At 40.7% G+C, this 23,486-nt stretch overlaps 2 protein-coding genes across 2 annotated transcripts in view; both read right to left on the bottom strand.

Moving 5' to 3' along the window:
• LOC135209571 (transient receptor potential cation channel subfamily M member 7-like) overlaps window positions 1-23,486 on the bottom strand; it is a 118,529-nt gene that overhangs the window by 65,231 nt on the left and 29,812 nt on the right. The gene's annotated exons all lie outside the window — the stretch shown is intronic.
• On the bottom strand, window positions 2,005-22,292 carry LOC135209565 (protein farnesyltransferase subunit beta-like). Its single transcript, XM_064242228.1, has 3 exons — window positions 22,139-22,292; window positions 4,823-4,963; window positions 2,005-2,247 (listed from the first exon to the last, which is right to left on the bottom strand). The coding sequence occupies exons 1-3, from the start codon at window positions 22,223-22,225 to the stop codon at window positions 2,005-2,007; spliced, it is 471 nt and encodes a 156-aa protein (XP_064098298.1). The 5' UTR covers window positions 22,226-22,292.

Genomic DNA, 23,486 nt, shown 5'->3' with positions numbered 1-23,486 from the left:
TTTCGTCAACCTTTTAGGAAAACAAAAAAAATGTCTTAATGACACCCATTGGGCAGCACCTGAAACTACAAGTAGGTTTCCCTCACTTTTCCTGTAGTTTAGAAATTGGCTGGAACTGTCTCTGACAAAACTAGTTCTGTGTCATAAATGATGTCTGTCCCATCACAAGCTATCAATCAGAATCATCTCAACACAGCAGGAGAAAAAGTAGAAAACATATAAAAGATGCCAAACGGAAGCATCAAAACTGAAAATAAAGATACACCAATACATGCAGTATTTTGAAAATCTTCTGACTGAACATGAACATAACAGATGAGGACGTTAAAATGTCACCCCAGACGATGAAAAACAACAAAGCCCTATGAGGAATAAAAAGCAACTTGATAAAGCAGCAGGATAGCCAGTAATCCATGAGCTTAATAGAATATGTTAAAACCTGATAAGGGGAGATAGGACAAGAAGAATGGGAAAAGAACCTGACAGTGATAAGATTGCTTGTGCATCCTATGAAAATATGAATGAAAGTGATGGAAGAGAGGCTGACAACAATTGCTAAAAATCAATCCCTGTCAGTGCATTGAACCCTACAAGGGAAAAGCTGATGCAGAAGTTTTTTAAGTTGATGAGTCACAGATGAAGCTGCTTTATAACTTACTGTAATCTCATCAGATCCCGAGATAAAATACAATTTCTGATGTTTTATTAAAGATGTCCATGCCTTATTAAAGATGTCCATGCCTAAGTGATAATAAATCATATAAACACTATATACCACAACTCACAAGAACATGACAAAAAATTTCCTGAAGTGAAAATGGTAACTATTTTTTGAGATACATTTTTCTTAATAAACAGTAGCTTTTGGCTACCATAGCAGTGACCCACTCAGCTGTAACCATAAAGATTTTGTGAAGACCATAAAGGAAAGCAACAGTAGTCTCTGATGGACAGAAAAAATACAGAATATACAAACACAAAAACAACAATTGTCTATACAATAATTCGCTCAACTGATTGATGAGTGATCTGTTCTTTGAAGTGGTATATTCCACTCAATAATTCTTTCATTTTCCAGTCTCACAAAAAAGCAACAAACCACTTCATTGATCAGCTCACTCATTTGCTAAGTGACAAGTTAATGAGTGAATTACCTAACTGTACTAATTACTACCCTATTTTAAAGTGTTTCCTGTTTATGGATATTTTCTTTCAACTTTTTGTACTTCCAGCTTATGAGGACTACTACATGCTGTATTTACAAAAATATATCCAATAAAATAAATGTGGATTCTCATTGGCAGTAAATAATTAAATACAAAACTAACTGTAATTCCAAGCATTTTTAGCAAAAACAGAAGAACAGGCTTGACAAGCTAGTATTATCTATTATTGAATTTCATGTACTACTACGTATATCTCTTTATTCCTTTTCCCAGTACAGGCAGTCCCCGGGTTACGACGGGTTCGGCTTATGACGTTCCGAGGTTAAGGCGCTTTTCAATTATATTCATCAGAAATTATTTCCAGGGTTACAACACATGTTCCAGGGTTACAATGCCTACAACACTCATCTGGCAGAAGAAATATGACACCAAAAATGCAAAATAATCAATATCTGAAGGTTTTTTTATGCAAAATGCAATAAGAATGCAGTTTACATAGTTTTGAATGCACCCAAAGCATTAAAAGTAAGGTTTTCTTAGGATTTTTGGTGATGTTCCGGCTTACGACAATTTTTGGGTTACAACACGTCTCAAGAACGGAACCCCTGTCGTAACCCGGGAACTGCCTGTACTATACCTGTAAAGAGTAAATATAAAGAATTTTGTCATGCAACACTAATTAAGTAACCTAAATTGCATAAGTTTGCACAAAAATGGCTATCACTACTAACCCAGCTAAACCAACAACAGTCACATAGCATGCAGGTTAAACTTCTTCACTGCTATACGTAACCTCAAGAGTTACAGCCACAAAGCAAAGCTATGAAATTTTATTCAATCACCTGTTAATTGCATCATATGCTTCCTTTGTTCCAATAATAACTAAGGCATTCACTGCAGCGTATGTTGGTGCCAAGTGCGAATACTGTCCCGGTCCCCCACCAAAGCCACCAGTTGGATTTTGACAGTGACGTAGAAAATCTACAACTTTTGCTGCCTCTTCCTCTTCCAGTCTCACATCTAAGAGTTCCAATGCATGGAGAGCCCAGTATACAAACCATGGCCGACTAGCATCTAAAACCTAGAAATCAAGAAGGACATTAAAACAGATTTGTAAATTTAAAAGTTGTTGGCGGCCACTGACAGTCTATGAAGCCCAACAATGTGCCTTGGCAAAGAAAAAAGTTGCAACTTCAATATAAATTTTTTCGTATTGACACCGATTCTCAAACATGATTGAGAAATGACCAGATGCACCTGGTCAAGCAATTAACTTTCATAATTAAAGATCATTTGTAACTAATTGGCTAATTCATTATTAGAAGCATCAGACTAACAGCATTAATACATTATTTTGCCAACATTATAAGTTAACCTACAAAGGCAAACTCAGTAGGTTAACCCTTTAACGCCGATTGGACATATCAAACGTCGACGAAAATTGTCTGCCGGGTGCCGAACCGGCATACGAAACGTCAACGAAAAAAAGTTTTTCTAAAAATTTGCGGAAAAATAGTTGTAGGCCTACTAGGCGAAAACTTTTGAATCACGCACCTTGCAGGATGCTGGGAGTTCACGGATCAAGTTGTTGCTTTGTTTACAATCATTACCAAGGCGCGCAAGCGCGAATTTCTCTCTTCTCGCACTAAAAAGCGTCAGCGACACATCTCAAGAAATTATTTCGTCCAATTGTCGTAATGTTTGCACCATTTTATATTAGCCGTTACATATAGTTTTAAATATGAAAATGTGCGCAATTTCATGTAGAATAAAACAATAATACAACTCATGGTTGTAGCTTTTATCAGTTTTGAAATATTTTCATATAAATAACGTGTGCCAAAATTTCAACCTTTGGTCAACTTTGACTCGATCGAAATGGTCGAAAAACGCAATTGTAAGCTAAAACTCTTACATTCTAGTAATGTCCAATCATTTACCTTCATTTTACAACAAATTGTAAGTCTCTAGCGCAATATTTCAATTTATGGTGAATTTATGAAAAAACTTTTTCCTTACGTCCGCGCAGTAACTCTCCCAAAAAAATCAGAAATTTTTTCGTCCGATTGTCGTAATGTTTGCACAGTTTTATATTAACCGTTATATAAAGTTTTATATATGGAAATATGCGCAATTTCATGTAGAATACAACAATATACAACCCATGGTTGTAGCTTTTATCAGTTTTGAAATATTTTCATATAAATAACGATGTGCTAAAATTTCAACCTTCGGTCAACTCTGACTCAACCGAAATGGTTGAAAACCGCAATTGTAAGCTAAAACTCTTACATTCTAGTAATACTCAATCATTTACCTTTATTTTGCAACAAATTGGAAGTCTCTAGCACAATATTTCGATTTATGGTGAATTTTCAAAAAAAAAATTCTACATCCGTGCGGTAACTGCCGAAAAAATCATAAATTTTTTCATCCGATTGTCGTAATGTTTGCACGGTTTTAAATTAGCCTTTAAATAAAGTGTTATATATGAAAATGTGCTCAATTTCATGTAGAATACAACAATAAACAACCCATGGTTGTAGCTTTTATCAATTTTGAAATATTTTCATATAAATAATAAGTGCCAAAATATCAACCTTCGGTCAAATTTGACTCGACCGAAATGGTCGAAAAACGCAATTGTAAGCTAAAACTCTTACATTCTAGTAATATTCAATCATTTACCTTTATTTTGCAACAAATTAGAAGTCTCTAGCACAATTTTTCGATTTATGATGAATTTATATACAAAACAAAACAAAACATTTTCCTTACGTCTGCGCGGTAACTCTTCCAAAAAAAATCAGGCATTTTTTCGTCCGATTGTCGTAATGTTTGCACCATTTTAAATTAGCCGTTACATAAAGTTTTATATATGAAAATGTGTGCAATTTCATGTAGAATACAACTAAAAACAACCCATGGATGTAGCTTTTATCAGTTTTGAAATATTTTTATACAAATAACGATAAATAGAAAAAATTCGACCTTCGGTCAACTTTAACTCGACCGAAATGATCAAAAACTGCAATTGTAAGCTACAACACTTACAGTCTAGTAATATTCAATCAATTACCTTCATTTTGCAACAAACGGAAAGTCTCTAGCACAATATTTCAATTTATGGTGAATTTTTGAAAACAGCTTTTTTTTACGTCCGCGCGTTACGAATTCATGCATCATATTGTGATAATATTTTCTCTGTGTTTCTGTGATCGTTTTACAATTTTTTATATACCAAATTCATCACAATTTAGTTTACAATAAAAAAAAAAAAATATTTAACTCATTAGCTTTAACCATTTTGCTCAGAGCGTGTTTTGTATACAATTATATATCAATTTTTTTCGCGCTGTCATATATTCCAATATTCATAAATGATAATGATATTTTTTTCATTTCTGATGGTTGCATACTACACTTCAGGCAATGAGAAAAAAAGGAGCCAAAAACTAACTCTTAATCTTGAAAATTAAGCGTGCTGTGATTTTTTGAAAAATAATTTTTTTCCGCTTCGGCGCCCATTCGCGAACGCCGCCGGCATACGGGAGACACTTTCGGAAATACCGGCTCGGCGTTTCAGGGTTAACAACAAAGGCTGACTGCAGAAGTCAGCTCTAGGTCAAAGCTGTGTCTATGAAAGTGAAACTTACGGTGCAACCTTCTGGAAGATTTGCCAAGCCTTTCTTCAAGTAGTTCACGTGTCGTTCTCTGTGTAAAATTGGTCCTTTCGTAGATTCATTTGTGGTTTTCACCCAGTTGTATAATGCAGCAACAGAACATTCAACTTTTATCTGAAAATATATGCAATTTAAAAAAAACACACAAAACAAAAAATGGCAATTGCAGAGCTGAAATATGACAAAATTTTAATTAATTTGTATTCTTCATTACTAACAAACCCTCGATGTTAACATAAGGGGATTTTCTCCAGCGCTTTGCTGGTGTCCGGTTTTGGTGGTAACGGGATAGTAATATGGCCAATAGGGAAAGAGAGGTGGGCAGAGCCTGACCCTTTTTTTCCCCCCCTAGCAGATGCTGTGATTGACACTTCAGTTCTCTCTTAACTGCCTTCCAAGCAAGACAAGCAATGTCTTTCTCCCTAACAAGCTGGTTGTTTTTAGCACTTCTTGCCCATTTTACACCTTGGCATTCTCGTTTTTCATTTTCTTTCCTATTTGTGTGATTCTGTTATATTGTGCTGTGTTATATTATTTAACAAAGTGTTAAATAATCATTTTTAAAATCAACTGCTTTCTTAACAATGGGAGGTTTCTTAGTCTGTCAATAAGTACTGTTCTCTTGAATTATACAAACCTAAACAAAAGCCATAAGCAAACCAAAGGGATATTACTATATAGTATGTATTAGGTAAGGTAAACAATCAAAAGTAGAAATGCTTGTATCAAACTAATAATGTGACATTTTAACTGGAAGTCAAATGAAAAGAAATCTGTTTGTTCCCTTGTGTCATAATACTTGTAGTAACATCCACAATTTTAGTGTTTGATTTTGGATAAAACTTTTTCTGCAAGATGCCCATGACTACATACATTATTTCTGTAATATTTCTTTTCATATATCAATCTGAACAACTTCTCTCCTAACCACCTCTTTTGCAAATGAATATTAGCAAATGATGCATCAGTTACAACTGACCTTTATACACATATGCACCACAATGACCACATAGTAATAAGTGATATGTGTTCTAATAGTCATAATGTACTATTCTACTACTATCAGTGTACCTTTTCAGAATCATAAACATTCAACTGCAACTGAATATCCACATAAAAATCACATAGTGATGACTAATAATACTCAGACTTAAGAGAATATCATTATTGAAATAATTTAATATGTGGTAGATATGCAAACTGAAAAAATTCAATCTCTTTCATGACAATACATATACCACAAAATGTAAAACTTTACATATTACTAGGTATGTATATGTAATCAATGTCGTATTCATCAAGAATGATTTCTCTGATATAATAGTTGCCTCTTTTGCATTAATAATATACGTACCCTAATAATATAAAGCCTATAGTAGATAGGCTATATCCTACCAATCCTCCTAATGTAGAGCAACATGTCCTCCCTCGTCACGGGGCCAAAATCTCAGGCAAAGCAGGTTCCTCATACATATATAGACCTTACCTTACCCACTATGGTCGGTCCTCACCTAACCTAACTTAGGGCGACATGGCCTGACCTGGCCATGGTGGGGGCCGGCACAAAATAATAATAATAATAATAATAATAATAATAATAATAATAATATGCTTTATTTCAGCTCAGGGCCATATACATTGAATATGGCAGTGTTCTCTCCTGGTCTGGAATCAGGCTGCACAACCATTGTAAAGTTTTACCACTAAGATCCCCCAGCCAATTCGGGGCACGGCACCCTAAGTTAGGTTACGGATTTAGTGTCTAGTTAGGGCAAAACACAGCATTCTAGGAAAGGTTTAGATTTCTTAAGTATGCCACTGTCTCCCTGCTCTGCATTCGCACACAATACTCCCCAACTATTGCAAAATAGGGTAGATCTATATTACTATTCCGCGGCGGCCTCGACTATGGCAGTTGCTGTTATTCTATACAGTTTTACCTCCTGAACAATGTGATGGTAATTGCTTCATAGCAAAGAAAGATAAAGGAAAGGAAAACGCATTTTCAAGAAATTCTGCAATAAGGAGGCTTTCGCACCCGTGTTGGAGGCGCCTGTTCTCGCGGTTGTTCTGGAATCGTTGGGCGTATTGTGGAGCGCAACACGCGCCTAAATGTCGGGAGAAACGCAGCAAAATATGATGCAATATTCAGAGAAGAAATGCCCTGCTAGAGGTTTTGAGGAGTTCCTGCCTTTCAAGTATCAAGATTAGACTATTATTTTCTGCAATACGGAGTTAAGAGGGCGTCTGCAATCGCTGTTCTCCTTTTGTGAAGTCATAGCTTCCAGTCACTAAGCCGGCCAGCAAGTATTTGAATTAGCTCGCTGTTCCCCCAGCTCATGCAGTGTAAGATTCCATTTTTTTATGTAAATAGGAGATACCATTCTGCATTTACCTTTGTTAGTAAGCTTGTAAACAAACCCTTGTTGTGTTAGTGTTTCTTTCTATATTCGTATCCCCAGTTTCGACTGTTGGTGTTGAAATTTTTTTTGTTTTTATTTATTTCATACCGAACCTGAAGCAGACCTCTCTCTCAAGAGGCCATAACATTGTACTCTGGGGGAGTAGCCTACAGCGAATGTCACAGCATCCCGAGATTACTAGAACTTCTTAGAAGACTCTCGATGGAATATTGCATCATATTTCGCTGCGTTTCTCCCAACACTTAGGTGAATGTTGCACTCCACAACACGCCCGACAATTCCAGAACAACCGCGAGAACAGGCGCCTCCAACACGGGCGCGAAAGCCTCCTTTATCTTTCTTTGCTATGAAGCAATTACCATCACAAACAAGAATTTTAAGTAATATTTATTCGGACGACTGCAATTAACCCCCAAGGGCTTGTACTAAACAAGGCGAAATACATTTGACGCCCCAATTCCTGGTGGCTTTTGTATTCGTGGGGACGAAAGATGCGGTCTTGCGGAATGCTTATATAGAAATACCCAAAATAGGTAGTGTACCTACTAGGGTACACAACTGCAGTCGATCCATCGTCATCGTGTGGCTCGGCCTTATTCACTCTATATTTAATTGGTGAAACAAGAATACAATTATATCTTAAAGCAGCACCACCTTAAAAAGATTGAAGTTTCATCAACATAATGTGATATATGAAAGCCCCATACGAACTAAAATAAGCATGTGAGCTCTTCGTGAAATATTTTTCAAGGCAGTTTTGAAATCCAATATGGCGGCAACCGCGTGACTTGCCGTTGGTAACCACAGACAATCCACCATCTTTCCCAGCCTTCCCAGAACACATTTGAACAATGTTAGCACACATATTTAACGTTTACTGATCTAACTCAAGATTACAGTTGTAATCAGCACAATAAAACATTTTGTTGCCTATATTAGGGAAAGTATGAAACTTTTTATTCCCAGGGTCATGGTTTGAACTGAAATTCATTTTTACCTTGTAATCGGTGGTTTTAACCTCACTGCCAACACAACTGAAACTCTACAGTGCTTATTTGATTGTAATTATACACATTTTGGTCTTTTTACTCCAAATTGCACTTGAAATTAATAATCATGAATATGTAAAAATATTTATGCAATTCACGATCTTATACTGCCATTTAACTATTTATTTAAATACGTTATTATCTAGTGCACGCTTCTTCTTCTACTAAAAATCGTAGTTCCCTTGGATAAGTAGTGGTTGGAAGTCGGTGTTTACGATTGTTGTGATGAAAGTGCCCCAGCGTCTATGGGTACAAGTGGTGTGTGGATTTAGCACAGGAAATGGGAAGTTTGTTGACACAAGCGACTCCGCAAACCTCGAGATGGAGTCAATCTTCGAAACATTTTTAGTTGTAAGTAAAAATTTCGAAAGCGTCATGGGGGTACATAGTGTGCACTGCGTTTGGTCACACTTTTCATTACCCTCTGTTTAATCTTAAAATTTGGCCTTAATTTCTAACTTTGGAGAAAATACTTACTTCGAAAGGGGCGTTAGAGGACTCGAGCTGTTCCTCTCACCACCAACAATTCATGATTGATGACCATCTCCAGTGTCAGGACGTGTTAAAGTAATTTTTCGGAGGGTGGCCACAAAAGCGGTAGTCAGTGGGTTGGCCAGTCCAGTCGGTTGTTTACCCTATATACCTAGGGTAAACAACCGCGGATGATCCATCGTCATCGCGCTGGCCAGGCCTTATTCACTTGATATTTATTTAATTGGTGAAACAACAATATAATTACGTACAACTTTAAGCATACCATTCAAAAGATTTAAGTTTCGTCAACATAATGTGATAAATGAAAGCCCTATACGAACTAAAATAAGCATGTGAGCTCTTCGTAAAATATGTTTTCAAGGCAGTTTTGAAATCCAATATGGTGGCAATCATGTGGCTGGCCGATCTAACCACAGACAATCCAACATCTTTCCCAGCCTTCCGAGCACTCATTTGAACAATATGTTATTGTTATAATACAATTAAGTTTGTTCATACTTACCTGGCAGATATATATATAGCTGTATTTCTGACGTCCGACAGAATTTCAAAACTCGCGGCACACGTAGTGGGGCGGCCAGGTGGTAGTACCCATTCCCGCCGCTGGGAGGCGGATATCAGGAACCATTCCCATTTTCTATTCATATTTATTCATGACCCTTGTCTCCTGAGGGGAGGAGGGTGGGCACTCTAATTATATATATCTGCCAGGTAAGTATGAACAAACTTAATTGTATTATAACAATAACATTTTGTTCATGAAACTTACCTGTCAGATATATATATAGCTGAATCCCACCTTCGGATGGTGGGTAGAGACAGACTAGGATTTTTAGGAAACTTAAATTAAATAAAAGATTAACTTATTGGTTCCTTACCTGATAGCAAAGTAGACTCTGTGATTACTGTCACTTAAAGCCTGCTTATGCTTTTATCAGAGTTGCCAGCCAGGTTTGGGACCTGTAGTGCTGGTGCACTCTGGATGCTCTGTCAACGGGGACGTGACCACAATGTGACAAGACCATCTAGCCAAACATATGGCAGTAACACAGCAACTGACCACCACCTGACCAACTAACCAAAAACCCCACCCCGACATTAACACTAAGGAATGGGAGATTTCCACAGAAGATCTCACCATCAACCAAAAACACAATAAACTAACCTAACTAAGCTAAGGGATAGGGAGAGAGCCACCTTCAGCCCCCAAAACTGTGTCTGCCGAAATGTAAGGCCCCAAAGAACTACAGTTCTCGTAAATCGTTCTCACATCCCGGAGGTAATGTGAGGCGAATACGGAATTGCTCCTCCAGAAGGTGCTATCAAGAATATCTCTGATAGACATATTCCTTTGGAAGGCAAGAGAAGTAGCTACGGCTCTGACCTCGTGAGCTTTCACTTTAAAAGAGGCTCATATCAGTCTTCTGGCAAGATGAATGAGCCTCTTTAATGACGTCTCGACAACGCATCTGGTGGCTCTTCACCGAGCACCAGAGATTACCTGAGGGACCTCTTATCTCTTTAGTCCTATTCACATAGAACTTGAGAGCCCTGACAGGGCACAGGGCTCTCTCTGGTTCTTGACCCACGAGACTCGATATTCCTTTGATTTCAAAGCTCTTTGGCCAAGGATTAGACGGGTTCTCGTTCTTAGCCAAGAAAGAAGGGTTCAACGAGCAGACAGCGCTGTCTCCCTTGAAGCCCACTAGGCTACTGAACGCTTGGATTTCACTAACTCTCTTCGCCGTCGCCAGAGAAGCTAGGAAAGCGTTTTTCTCGTCAAGTCCCTTATAGCAGAAGCTTCATGGAGAGGCTCAAAGGGACCTTAGCCGGAATTTCTTAGCATCAGATGGTTTCAGCAACCACATCTAGATTCCATGAGGGCGGTCTTGCCTGTGGAATCTTGGTGGTTTCGAACGACCTTAAGAGATCGTGCAGATCCTTATTGTCGGAGAGGTCCAGTCCTCTGTGGCGAAAAACGGCAGACAACATACTCCTATAACCCTGGATTGTAGGAACTGCCAATTTCTGCACATTTCTTAGATAGAGTAAGAAATCTGCTATCTGATTCACAGAGGTCGTGGAAGAGGAAATTCCTTCCTTCTTGCACCATGCCCTGAAGGAGGACCACTTAGATTGGTAGACAGCTCTTGAAGAGGCTCTTCGAGCATTAGCGATTGCTCTCGCAGCTGCCTTTGAAAAGCCTCTCGCTCTGGCCAACTTTTCGATAGTCTGAACGCAGTCAGAGCCAGAGCGGAGAGGTTTTGGTGAACCTTTTGAAGTGAGGCTGTCTGAGTAGATCTCTCCTCCAGGGCAACGTTCTTGGGAAGTCCACAAAGGAATGTCATGACCTCTGTGAACCACTCTCTTGCTGGCCACATTGGGCAATCAGAGTCAACCTTGTCCCTTCTGAAGCTGCGAACTTCCTCATTACGTCCCCCATGATCTTGAATGGGGGAAAGGCGTAAAGATCCAGGTCTGTCCAGTTCCAGAGCAACGCGTCCACTGCAATTGCCCCTGGATCCAGAACCGGGGAGCAATACAGAGGAAGCCTCTTCGTCCTTGATGTAGCGAACAGGTCTACAATCTCCATAATTGTTGACAGACTTCCTGGTGCAAGGTCCATTCTGTTGGTAGAATCTGATTTCGGCGACTGAGAAGGTCCGCCCTGACATTCTGAACCCCTGCCACGAATCTTGTCAGGATCTTGATGCGCCTTGCGTCTGCCCATAGCAGAACTTCCTTCGCCAGGAGAAAAAGGGATCTGGAGCGAGTTCCTCCCTGATTCTTTAGATACGCAAGGCTGTGGTACTGTCTGAGTTGACTTGAACAACCTTGCTTGACAGTTTGTCTTCGAAGAACTGCAGCGACAGGAATATCGCTGCCAGTTCCTTTACATTGATGTGCCAGGCTACCTGTTCCCCTCTCCAGGAGCCTGACACTTCCTGCCCCCCTAGTGTTGCTCCCCAACCGGAAATGGAAGCGTCTGAGAACAACACTAGGTCGGGGCTCAGAAGATTTAAGGAGAAGCCCTCTCGTAACTTCTGAGGGTCGAGCCACCATCTTAAGTGGACTTTTACCTTGTTGGAGATCCTTAGGATCGCATTCAGGTCCTCTTTCGACGTCCATTCTTCCGCAAGGAAAAATTGAAGAGGCCTGAGGTGCAGTCTTCCCAGCGAGACAAACTTTTCTAGCGAGGAAATGGTGCCCAGCAGACTCATCCACTCCCTCACCGAACAAGCTTCTCTCTCTAGGAAGGCTGCGACTTTCTCTAACCCCAGTCGCTGACGTTCCTGGGATGGAAACGCCCGAAAAGCCACTGAATCCATCTGAATCCCCAGATACACCGATGGACTGTGTCGGGGTCAGATGCGACTTTTCGGAGTTGACAAAAGACCCAGAGACTTTGCTAGGGCTAACGTAAACTGAAGGTCCTTCAGACACTTCTGCCTCGACGACGCTCTGATCAGCCAATCGTCGAGGTATAGGGATATCCTGATCCCTGACGAATGGAGCCACTTCGCTACATTCCTCATTATCATTGTGAAAACCATCGGGGCCGTGCTGAGACCGAAACAAAGGGCTCTGAATTGCCAAACCCTGTTGTCTAAGACGAATCTCAGGTACTTCCTTGAAAGAGGGTGGACTGGGACGTGGAAGTACGCGTCCTGCAGGTCCAGAGACACCATCCAGTCGCCAGGTCTCAAGGCTCCCAGCACCGACTGAGGCATCTCCATTTGAACTTGATCTTTTCTACAAAAAGATTGAGCCTGCTCACATCCAGGACCGGGCGCCAACCTGACGACTGCTTTCGGCACTAGGAAATCCTGTTGTAGAAGCCCGGTGACTCTAGGTCCAAGACTTGTTCCACCGCTCTTTTTTTCGACCATCTGGTCTAACAGATCGAAAAGAATACTTGTTTTTCTTCTCTCCCTGATAAGATGGAGAGAGGTCTCTGGGAGTTGATGTTAAAGGAGGAGGATGTAAAAAGGGGATCTTGTACCCCCGCTCTACTATCTTGAGAGTCCAAGGATTCGCCCCTCTCTGCCTCCAAGCCTCCGCAAAGAATTCCAGTCTGGCCCCGACTGGCGTCTGAAGGACGAGATCTTCATTTGCTGGTTTTGGGTTTGAATGAAGCTCTTCCTCTCGAAAAACCTCTCCCTCGAGGAGCTGCTCTCGAGGGGGGTGCCCCGCGAAAGGGTTTGACTTTTTTCGGGGGTTTGCTGAATGTCGAAGTGGAAGGAACTGCTGGACGTCTTGAAGACTGTACCAAGAGGTCCTGGGTCGCCTTTTCTGCAAACTCTTTGCAAGATCCTTTACCTATAGCCTGGGGGAAGAGATGGTCCGAAAGAGGCGCAAAGAGCAATTCCGCTTTCTGAGCGGGAGATACCGACTTAGCGGTAAAATTGCAAAGAAGTGCTCTTTTCTTCAGGAAAGCAGTTCCAAAATGAGAAACTAGCTCCTCCGAACCATCCCTGACGGCCTTGTCATACATGACAACACGCTGGACAGCTCCCCCAGACTGAGAGAATCAGGACTTCTAGACTGAAGGTCTAAAACTCCCAGACACCAGTCTAGGAAATTAAAAACATTTAGGGTGCGAAGCAGTCCCTTCAAGTGGTGGTCAGTCTCCACAGGAGTCCAGGACACCTTAGCAGACGATAAGAGAGACCTCCTCTGAGCGTCACTAAACTGGAGAAGTCACCCAGCGACGAAGGAACCTTTACTCCCACTTCCTCCTTGGTCTCATACCAAATTCCTCCTTTACCCGGCGAGTCTAGAGGGCGGATGGGCGAAAGTGGTCTTGCCCTGATCCTTCCTTCCTAGACATAAAGTCTTGAAGCTTCTTAAACGCCCTCTTGGTCGACAGCGATGTCTTCACTCGACGAATTCAGGGGTCTTAACGGTCTTGGAAGACGAAAGTTGAGAGGGAGGAGACCTAGGGCTGCCGGCTGGAACTTCTCCCCGAAGGCTGAACGTAACAGCCTAACAAGAACCTTGTAGTCCGAGACAGCTGAAGCTACCGCTGTTCTTCTTCGACGGAACTCCCTGGACTACTAAGTTCCCCTTCCTCCCTAAGAGGAACTGGAGAACGCCCATCAGGAGAGGGAGTGCGTCCAGTGCCAGTCTCAATCCTGAACAATGACTTCCGTTGGTTGGAAGTACCCGCTACAGGTACGGAATCGCCCTTACGTCGATCCTTAGAGGGACGGACATCTTGTTTGTGAAAGAGGAGCGTCCTTAGAAGCAACGGGAACTGTCTTAACAGACACGTCCCTACGAGAGGAAGCGCGAGCTTCCTGACGAGAGGCGCCAAAAGCGTCCTGCTTAGCTAAGCAAGCGTCCTGCTGAGCGTCCTCAAAAGAAGCGTCCTGCCTCGCTCGAAAAGCGTCCTGCTTCGAATGGCGAGCGTCCTGCGAGCGTCCTCAAAGGCGTCCTGTCGATAACTCAAAGCGTCCTGCTTTCGAACGCCGAGCGTCCTGCCGAGCGTCCTCAAAAGCGTCTTGTAGAGAGCGCAAAGCGTCCTGCTTAGAACGCCGAGCGTCCTCAACAGCCTTGCCCTGCCGAGAGCGCAAAGCCTTCTTCCCTGCTTCGAACGCCGAGCGTCCTGGCGAGCGTCCTCCTCTCTGAGAGAGCGAAAGATCTTACTCGGAGAACGAGAACGGTGACGATCCGGAGGAGGAGAGAGAGACGAGCGAGACGAGAGAGAATGAGGCTGCTTCGTGATCTTGACCGGTGGGCAGCCCGAACGTCCTTCCTACGCTTAGGCTCGACTGCTGCTGGGCGAGTCCTCTGAGCCATCAGCGACGTAATCTGGTCCTGAAGGGACACTAGGATATCCTTCGTAGGTGACGAAGGAGCATAAGAAGGGGCAGGACTGAGCCTGCGAGAAGGCGAGGGGCGAGGGGACGCCTCCTTCCTTCTAGCAGGTACAGCTATCTGCCTCTCAGGTGAACACGCCTGTGCGTGGAAACCAACGTCCTCGTCGGTAGAAAGCCTTCCTCTCTTCTGAGGAGGAAAGGCGTCATAAGCGTCCTCTGACGAAAGAGGAGACATAGGACGTGAAGCGTCCTCAAAGCGAAAGGTCCTTTTCAACGGACGCGAGTCTCTCCGAGCGCTCCACCCTTGCGCGGGGGGGAGGACGCTTCGGAGGACGAAAAGCAATCTTTCAGGACACGCGCTCGTGCGCGCTCCTTGGCAGCCTGGGATTTAGCAACAAGGCCTGCCGAAGGGAGCCAGCCATCGGTGGGGAGCCCCCGTAACCCTCTTGCGGCTTTCGACATACCCACTCCCTGAGTCCTGGGAGTCCGATAGAGGTCTAGGCCTAGAGGCATTATGGGCCGATCTGACGCCCCTCCACAACAATAGGGGCACTAACACAAACTTTCACAGGGCCGGTTTCTAGGGCCAAAACTTTAGATTCGAGAGCACGAATAGACTCCAGAATCAGAGAAAGGGTGTTACCTTCTCCAGACACAGCACTGGGGCCCAAAGGCAACAAAACAGGATTAGGTTGAGCAAAATCTACTGGTGTTAGAGGAGGAGAAATGTTACTATCCTTACCTTTAGTAGAACTGCCCTTGGAGGAAGACCTCCTGACTCTATCGCGCTCCAATTTACGTCGATAGGTCTCATACATCTTCCATTTATCATCATCCAAATCCTTACATTCATTGCACCGATCATCAACCAAGCAAACATGCCCCCTGCAATCCATACAAACTGTGTGAGGATCAACTGAAGGTTTAAGAAGCCTCACCTTACATTCACTCCTCACACACACACTGAAACTTCCAGTACTTGATCCCGACATCATGTACACAGAAAAGCCAATCCAAAATAAAAAACCAATCCACTATTACGCGTGCCAATCCAACAATCCAGAAGTCGATACCAAAAGTCAATCCAGATAATATTAAGCGAGATAATCAAAAATCCTAGACGGAGGTACTGTAAACAGTTGTTTGCAGCACCGGCGACAGAAAAAATATGAATAGAAAATGGGAATGGTTCCTGATATCCGCCTCCCAGCGGCGGGAATGGGTACTACCACCTGGCCGCCCCACTACGTGTGCCGCGAGTTTTGAAATTCTGTCGGACGTCAGAAATACAGCTATATATATATCTGACAGGTAAGTTTCATGAACAAAATTAGCATATACGTATATGTAACGTTTATTGATCTTACTCGAGATTGCAATTGTAATTAGCCCAATAAAACAACATTTTGTTGCCTATATCAGTGAAAGTATGAAACTTTTTATTTCCGAGGTCATGGTTTGAACTGAATTCATTTTTAACCTTGTAATCGGTGGCTTTATCCTTACTCCCATCACAACTGAAACTCCACAGTGCTTATTTTGATCGTAATTATACACATTTTGGTCTAAATTCAATCCACATCGCACTTGAACTACGTTGCTGTTCCTGGTTCCCAAGCACTCACTCCACAAACACAGTTACAAGCAGCAGACGACTACATGTTTATGAGGTGCAAAGCTTTATTCTCTTAATTGTTTACTTTACTCATTATTTGGTTTAACTTTACTTCAAAATGTTTATTTAAATCATGTCTATTATCCCTTTTTTGCAACCAAATTACCCCCCAAAAATTACAGATATTTCTGAAGTATGAGCAGAAGACAGTAAAAAGACTCATCGTTGCCAATCTAGTGGAGCTTCACACATACGCCGATGCATTCACAAACTGTTTCCATGAATTGTAGTTGTCATAGTAATACAGTAATGATAAAATTGCTGTAATATGTATATATACTACAAATAGATACACTAATTTAACTTATTTCCCCGGTTTTGTGTAAGTCTTATACCCAGTTTGGAGGGTAAACACATACCAATTGACAACACTGATAAACAATTGAAGAGCGCAAAACACTGGAAAGAATGCCGTAGTCCCCTTGAATAAGTACGACCTAAGTGCTGGTAAGAGGTCAGGGTTACGATTGTTGTGATGAAAGTGCCCTAAAAACTTCGAAAGCATTTTGGAGGTGTGGGCACTGCGTTGGCCACCCTTTTCATTAACCTCTGTTTAAATCTTAAAAATGGCCTTAATTTCTAACTTTGGAGAAAATACTTACTTCGAAAGGAGAGTAAAGGTCCTGAGCTCCTGTTATCACCACCAATAACTCATGACTGATGACCATCTCCGGTGTCAGGACGTGTTAAAAGTACTTTTTCGGAGGGTGGCCTAGCCGTGGTAGTCGGTGAGTTGGCCAGTCCATGAGGTTGTTTACCCTACTACTAATAAACCTAGAGAAGGGCCTGGTTGGTGAGTTAGGTAAGAATCCTAGGCTTTGCAACGAATGTAGGGTAAACAATCACGGACGATCCACCATCATCAAGCTGGCCGGGTCTTATTCAGTAAATATTTAATTGGTGAAACAAGAATACAATTACGACTCTAAACATACCATTCAAAAGATTGAAGTTTCGTCAACATAAAGTGATATATGAAAGCCCCACACGAACTAAAATAAGCATGTGACGCTCTTCGTAAAATATGTTTTCACAGCATTTTGAAATCCAATATGGCGGCTATCGTGTGGCTGGCCGGTCTAATCACGGACTGTCCACCATCTTTCCCAGCCATCCCAGCACTCATTTGAACAATGTTAACGTATATATGTAACGGTTATTGATCTTATTCAATATTGCAGTTGTAATCAGCGCAATAAAACAACATTTTGTTGCCTATATTAGTGAAAGTATGAAACTTGTTATTCCCGGGGTCATGGTTTGAACTGAATTCATTTTTACCTTCTAATCGGTGGTTTTATCCATACTGCCATCACAACTGAAACTCCACAGTGCTTATTTGATTGTAATTATACACATTTTGGTCTTAATTCACTCCACATTGCACTTGAACCACGTTGCTGTTCCTGGTTCCTAAGCGCTCACTCCACAAACACAGTTATGAGCAGCAGACGACACTGTTTATGATGTGCAAAGCTTTATTCCCTTAATTGTTTACTTTACTCATTATTTAGTTTAACTTTACATGTACTTTGTTATTTCAAAATGTTTATTTAATTCATGTCTATTATCCCTTTTTTGCTACCAAATTACCCAGAAAAATTACAGATATTTCTAAAGTAGATACAATCCAATGTTTCTAACATTGTCGTACATCTGGCTGCCGAAAACCATCTCGGAGCAGATGACGATTAGTGATTATATATATATATATATTTTTTTTTTCTTTTTTGCTAGCACTTTTCATTGATTTAAGTCTATTAGTATTTTGATTTTTTTAATAATTGTATGCCAGAAATAAATGAAAACTTTAATGTTTGCATGCTAAGAATGGCAAAATCATTGTTGCCACATTAGTGGAGCTTCACACATACGCCGATGCATTATCATAAACTGTTTCCATGAATTCTAGTTGTCATAGTAATGCTATAATGATAAAATTGCTTTAATATTTATGTATATATAATTTCAATACATAGGCTAATTTCACCAATTTCCACGTTTTGTGTAAGTCTTATACCCAGTTTGGAGGGTGAACACATACCAATTGGCAACAGAGAGAGAGAGAGAGAGAGAAAGGAAGGTGAAGGAAGGAAGAAGGACAGGGGTGGCGGTGGAGGGTAGGTGGAGCTTTTTACGTGTGTTCGTATCCACTTCTGGATAACAGGGTTTTTGTCTCTTGGTACAAGGACAAGTGTCGTTATTCTTTATGTTTAGTGACTCACGATACCCTTATAAATTACGGCACTGGGTGTAATACACTATAGCAAAATCTCGATCTGATACGTGTGTTCGTTGCAGAAATATTGCCAAAAAACGGCCCATTAATTTCTTATGGTGCGAAAACAGACAGAGGCTCAGGGAGCGGAAGCGATTGCGTCACACTAGGGCGGTAATCTGGCAGTAAAACATCTTCATATATCCAAAAATTACTAAATAATAAATATATATATGCACATTACAATTATAACAATTACATGAATAGCTGATAAAAATCTGCATGAATAACTGGTACACTGTTCTGCAAGAAAGTTCAATATAGGGTAAAAAACCGTAGGGTCCAGAGTGGACCATGTACGATCAGCTTGGACAATCCCAAAACAAGTACTACATTATAACGCGTCCTGACATCAGAGATGGGCATCAGTCGCGACTTCTTGTTGGTGAGAAACGGAGCTAAAGACCTCTACTCTCCTTTAGAAGGAAGTATTTTCTCCAAAGTTAGAAATTAAGGCCAAATTTTAAGATTTAAACAGAGGGTAGTGAAAACGGTGTCAAACGTAGTGCAAATCTCACCAAAACGCGTTCAACATTTTTACTTACAACTCGAAGTATTTAGAAGATTGATGCCATCTCAATGTTTACGGAGTCGCTTGTGTCAATAAACTAACCATTTCCTGTGATAAATCCGCACAGACGTTGGGGCACTTTCATCACAACAATCGGAAAACTTTTCCTCACTGAGTAAACAACTGTTTTGTAGAAGAAGACAACGAAGAGTGCACTTCGATAATTTTTTAAATAAATAGTAAAACATCAATATTTTACATATTTATGATGATTAATTTGAAAATATTCGTTATTGAAAAAGTAACTCGATTCTGACTCAAATTTAAGTAATTATTTTTTGGAATTAGAACGTTCTTTTAAGAATAACGACACTTGTCCTTGTACCAAGAGACAAAAACTCCATTATGCAGAAATGGATACGAACAAGCGTAATGAGCTCCACCTACCCTCTCACCCCCCCTCCACCGCCACCCCTTTCCTTCGTTCGTTCGCCTTCCTTTCTCTCATCTTCTCTCTCCGTCTATCTCTCGCGCCTCGTCTCTCTCTCTGTTGCCATTCGGTATGTGTTGACCCTCCAAACTGGGTATAAGACTACACACGAAACGTTGAAATTGGTGAAATTAGGCTATGTATTGGAAGTATATATACATAAATATTAAAGCAATTTTATCATTATTGCATTACTATGACAACTAGAATTCATGGAAACAGTTTATAATAATGAAACGGCGTATGTGTGAACCCTCCACTAATGTGGCAACGATGATTTTGCCATTCTTAGCATGCAAACATTAAAGCATGCAAACATTAAGGTTACATTTATTTCTGGCATACGGTTTATTTAAAAAAAAAAAAAAAAATTCAAAATACTAATATAGACTGAAATCAATGAAAAGTGCTAGCAAAAACAAAAAAAGCAAAAAAAAAAATATTTATATATAATTCACTTATCTGTAGTCGTTCCTCTATGGTTTTCGGCAGCCAGATGTACGAAAACGTTAGAAACATTTGATTGTATCTACTTTAGAAATATCTGTAATTTTTCGGGGTAATTTGGTTGCAAAAAAGGGATAATATACATGAATTAAATTAAAATTTTTAAATAACAAAGTAAATTTGAACTAAATAACGAGTAAAGTAAACAATTTAGGGAATAAAACTTTGCAGTTTCGTCGTCTGCTGTTCGTAACTGTGTTTGTGGCGCGCGCGCTTAGGAACCAGGAACAGCAACTGGTTTAAAGTGCAATGTGGAGTGAACTGAGACCAAAATGTGTATAACAATAATCAAATAAGCACTGTGGAGTTTCAGTTGTGATGGCAGTAAGGATAAAAACCACCGATTACAAGGTAAGAATGAATTCAGTTCAAACCATGACCCCGGGAATAAAAAGTTTCATACTTTCAGTAATATAGGCAACAAAATGTTGTTTTATTGTGCTGATTACAACTGCAATCTTGAGTAAGATCAATAAACGTTACATACATACGCTAACATTGTTCAAATGATTGCTGGGAAGGCTGGGAAAGATGATTTTCGTCACTGATCAAAACCTGTACATCCCACGGTAGCAGCCCTATTGGATTTCAAAACTGCCTTAAAAACATATTTTACGAAGAGCGTCACATGCTTATTTTAGTTCGTATGGGGCTTTCATATATCACATTATGTTGACGAAACTTCAATCTTTTGAATGGTATGCTTGGAGTTGTAATTGTATTCTTGTTTCACCATTTAAATATCAAGTGAATAAGACCAGAAAACCGTGATAAGGGTTGGTAGTCGCTGGTTTTTCCCCCTAGCAATTCATTTACAATACATATAGCCTAGGTACGATAGTCGTCGTCTTCTACCAAAACAGTAGTTTCCTTAAAAACGTCGTGGCCAGGGACCGTGTTCCGATAGGTTGTGATGAAAGTGCCCGAGCGTCTATGGGTACAAGTGATGTGCGGATTTATGACAGGAAATGTGAAGTTTGTTGACACAAGCGACTCCGCAAACATCGAGATGGCGTCAATCTTCTAATTACCTACTATTTAAGCGTATAAGTAAAAATTTCGAAAGCGTTTTGGTGAAATTTGCACTGCATTGGCCACCCTTTTCACTACCCTTTGTTTAAAGCTTTAAATTTGGCCTTAGCCTAATTTCTAACTTTGGAGAAAACATACTTAGGCTACTTCGAAAGGAGAGTAGAGGTCTTTAGCTGCGTCTCTCACCAACAAGTTGCAACTGATGAACATCTCCAGTGTCAGGACGCGTTATAGTAGGTAAGTACTTTTTCGGAGGCTGGCCATCCGTGACCGTCGGTGTGTTGGGCCAGTCCATGCGGTTGCTTACCCTATAGCCTAGGTAGCTACTACCTACCTACCTAGGTATCCCTACCTACCTAGGTATCCAGTCGAAAGAATATTTTACATTCCCAGCACATCAATAAATAACGAGTACCCGCGGGCCCACTCGACCGCCGACCGAAATCGGCGGAAGAACACCAAAACCAATATTGCGGCGATACCAAAATAACAACAAGCAAAGTAGGGAGCTACTACATATCTGCGACGATCGATTTATGTGTGCTGTCAGTAAGGCCGTGGCGGAACAGCGCTTCGCGCCTTATTCGCATATTTAAAGATTCTTGGCAGGCACGGCATGTTCTGGCAAGAGGTAATGTTGCGCTGCGCGCACTAACCACAGGGGTTACAGTAAGGCTACTTACCGTGGCGGATGGATTTGGGTGTTGCGATACCAAAACAACAAACAAAGTAGAGAGCAACTGGCCCGGTAATGTGTAAACAACCCGGGCCCGCTAATCTGTAAGTGCTCCCCCTTTTCTTATATTAATATTTAATTTTACCTTTTTAAGCAAAGACTCCCCATCATTTTGGGATAGTAGGACCTAGGTCCTACGGGACCTTAAACTGGACCTGCATTACTACTACTAGGCCTACCTACCTACCTACTAGCTAGTAGGTCAAGCTTCAAGGTACAAGCCCGCCCCCCAAGTCAAATGCCCTCTAATATAACCCTATTTAACTCATACTTGTTCATCGGAGGTTACGGTGGGATAACCGGCGTCGTTGAATCTCTCCTTGCTCAGGTCCAGCTCTAAGCATCTCAATTTTGCCATGTTTTCACACCCTGCCCAAATAACGTACTACAGTTGAAGAAGTTCATAAGGAAACTCCGAAAGGTGCATGTGACTTCCACGTTTCCACCAATCAGAGGGGAGAATTCTCCCGGTGGCCAATGAGAATGCAGGAAATGGCTATTAGGGACCCTTAATATAAATGTTTATCTATTCATGGATCAAAATATGTCCTTTTTAGACAAAGGTGAGATTGACGTGTAAAATTTATTTAGGCTAAATTTTAATAGACGATGATATTTAAAATGATGCATAATAAGTCAAATTAAATTAGTATAAAACCAACAATTCGGATACAAATTCTAGACTGTTATAGGTAAAAAGAACAGCTTTCAACATTTCAGTGTTTATTTATGTGAGTTTTGTTTCAGTATCAAGTCTTGTATTTCGGATCACATTAATTGTGAAATTCTGTTTTATGCCAAATGATTACATACGAGGGCAGTGGAAAGATAACACTGGTACCTCATATTAACTGCCAAAATTTAACATTATAACAACTTTCAGAGAATAAGAAGTATTCATTTTCTTCCTGAATGTCCTAATATCTTCCTCTAAAATATGGAAGTTCGTTGGGCAATCTTAACTGAGGCCATAAATTGCACAGTTCCAAAACCAGCATTTTCAGTGCACCTTGGCTTGGATAAATTCTGTATTAAAACAAGAATATCAGGAGCAGGAACAGATATGAGAAGGGTTTGTCATGTGTCCAGTAATTTAATAGGAATGCAGTATCTCAAAACGCTTGAATGTAAGTAAATAAAAAAAAAAACAAGCGAGTAAATATTGTGGTGTTTAAACTATTTCCCATTGAAGACACTGAAAGCAGTGTTATCACGTGCGATAAACAAAAACCACAGAGGAAAATCACTGCCCAAGTAAAGAGGAAAGGCAGATAATGAGAGAAATACAACATTTATCTGGAAACGGTCTGATTTTAGCGATAATCTCCCCATTGGAACGCTATAATCAACAGTCATTATTACCTGAAACATGTTGAAAACGGCTATTAAATAATATCCATATAGTTATATGAGTACTTCGCCTTTTGATAAGATCTAAAGTAGATGGGTGTTGAAAGCGATGCTCTGGAATCGTTTGGGAGTGCTACATTTAAAGTAGATAATAATAAAAAAATCTGTATAGATCATCATCCAAAACTATGAAAATGAATACCACAAGGCAGTGTCAAAGGACTGACATTGTTTAGTATTTACTATCGAACCCTTCTGTAGTTGGAGCA

Source organism: Macrobrachium nipponense, chromosome 11 (assembly GCF_015104395.2).
Source record: "Macrobrachium nipponense isolate FS-2020 chromosome 11, ASM1510439v2, whole genome shotgun sequence".
NCBI classification, from domain to species: domain Eukaryota; kingdom Metazoa; phylum Arthropoda; class Malacostraca; order Decapoda; family Palaemonidae; genus Macrobrachium; species Macrobrachium nipponense.
Note: the sequence above shows the minus strand (reverse complement) of the source record. Positions and strands in the feature narration are given on the sequence as shown.

What these genes read in the sequence shown, in the direction of transcription:
- LOC135209565 (XM_064242228.1), bottom strand. Translation starts at nt 22,225, where the DNA reads ATGGCAAAATTGAGATGCTTAGAGCTGGACCTGAGCAAGGAGAGATTC. An exon ending in CCGTAACCTCCGATGAACAA is followed by an intron (nt 4,964 to 22,138) that starts GTATGAGTTAAA and finishes ATATATTTTCAG; the next exon opens with ATAAAAGTTGAATGTTCTGT. An exon ending in ATCTTCCAGAAGGTTGCACC is followed by an intron (nt 2,248 to 4,822) that starts GTAAGTTTCACT and finishes CTTGATTTCTAG; the next exon opens with GTTTTAGATGCTAGTCGGCC.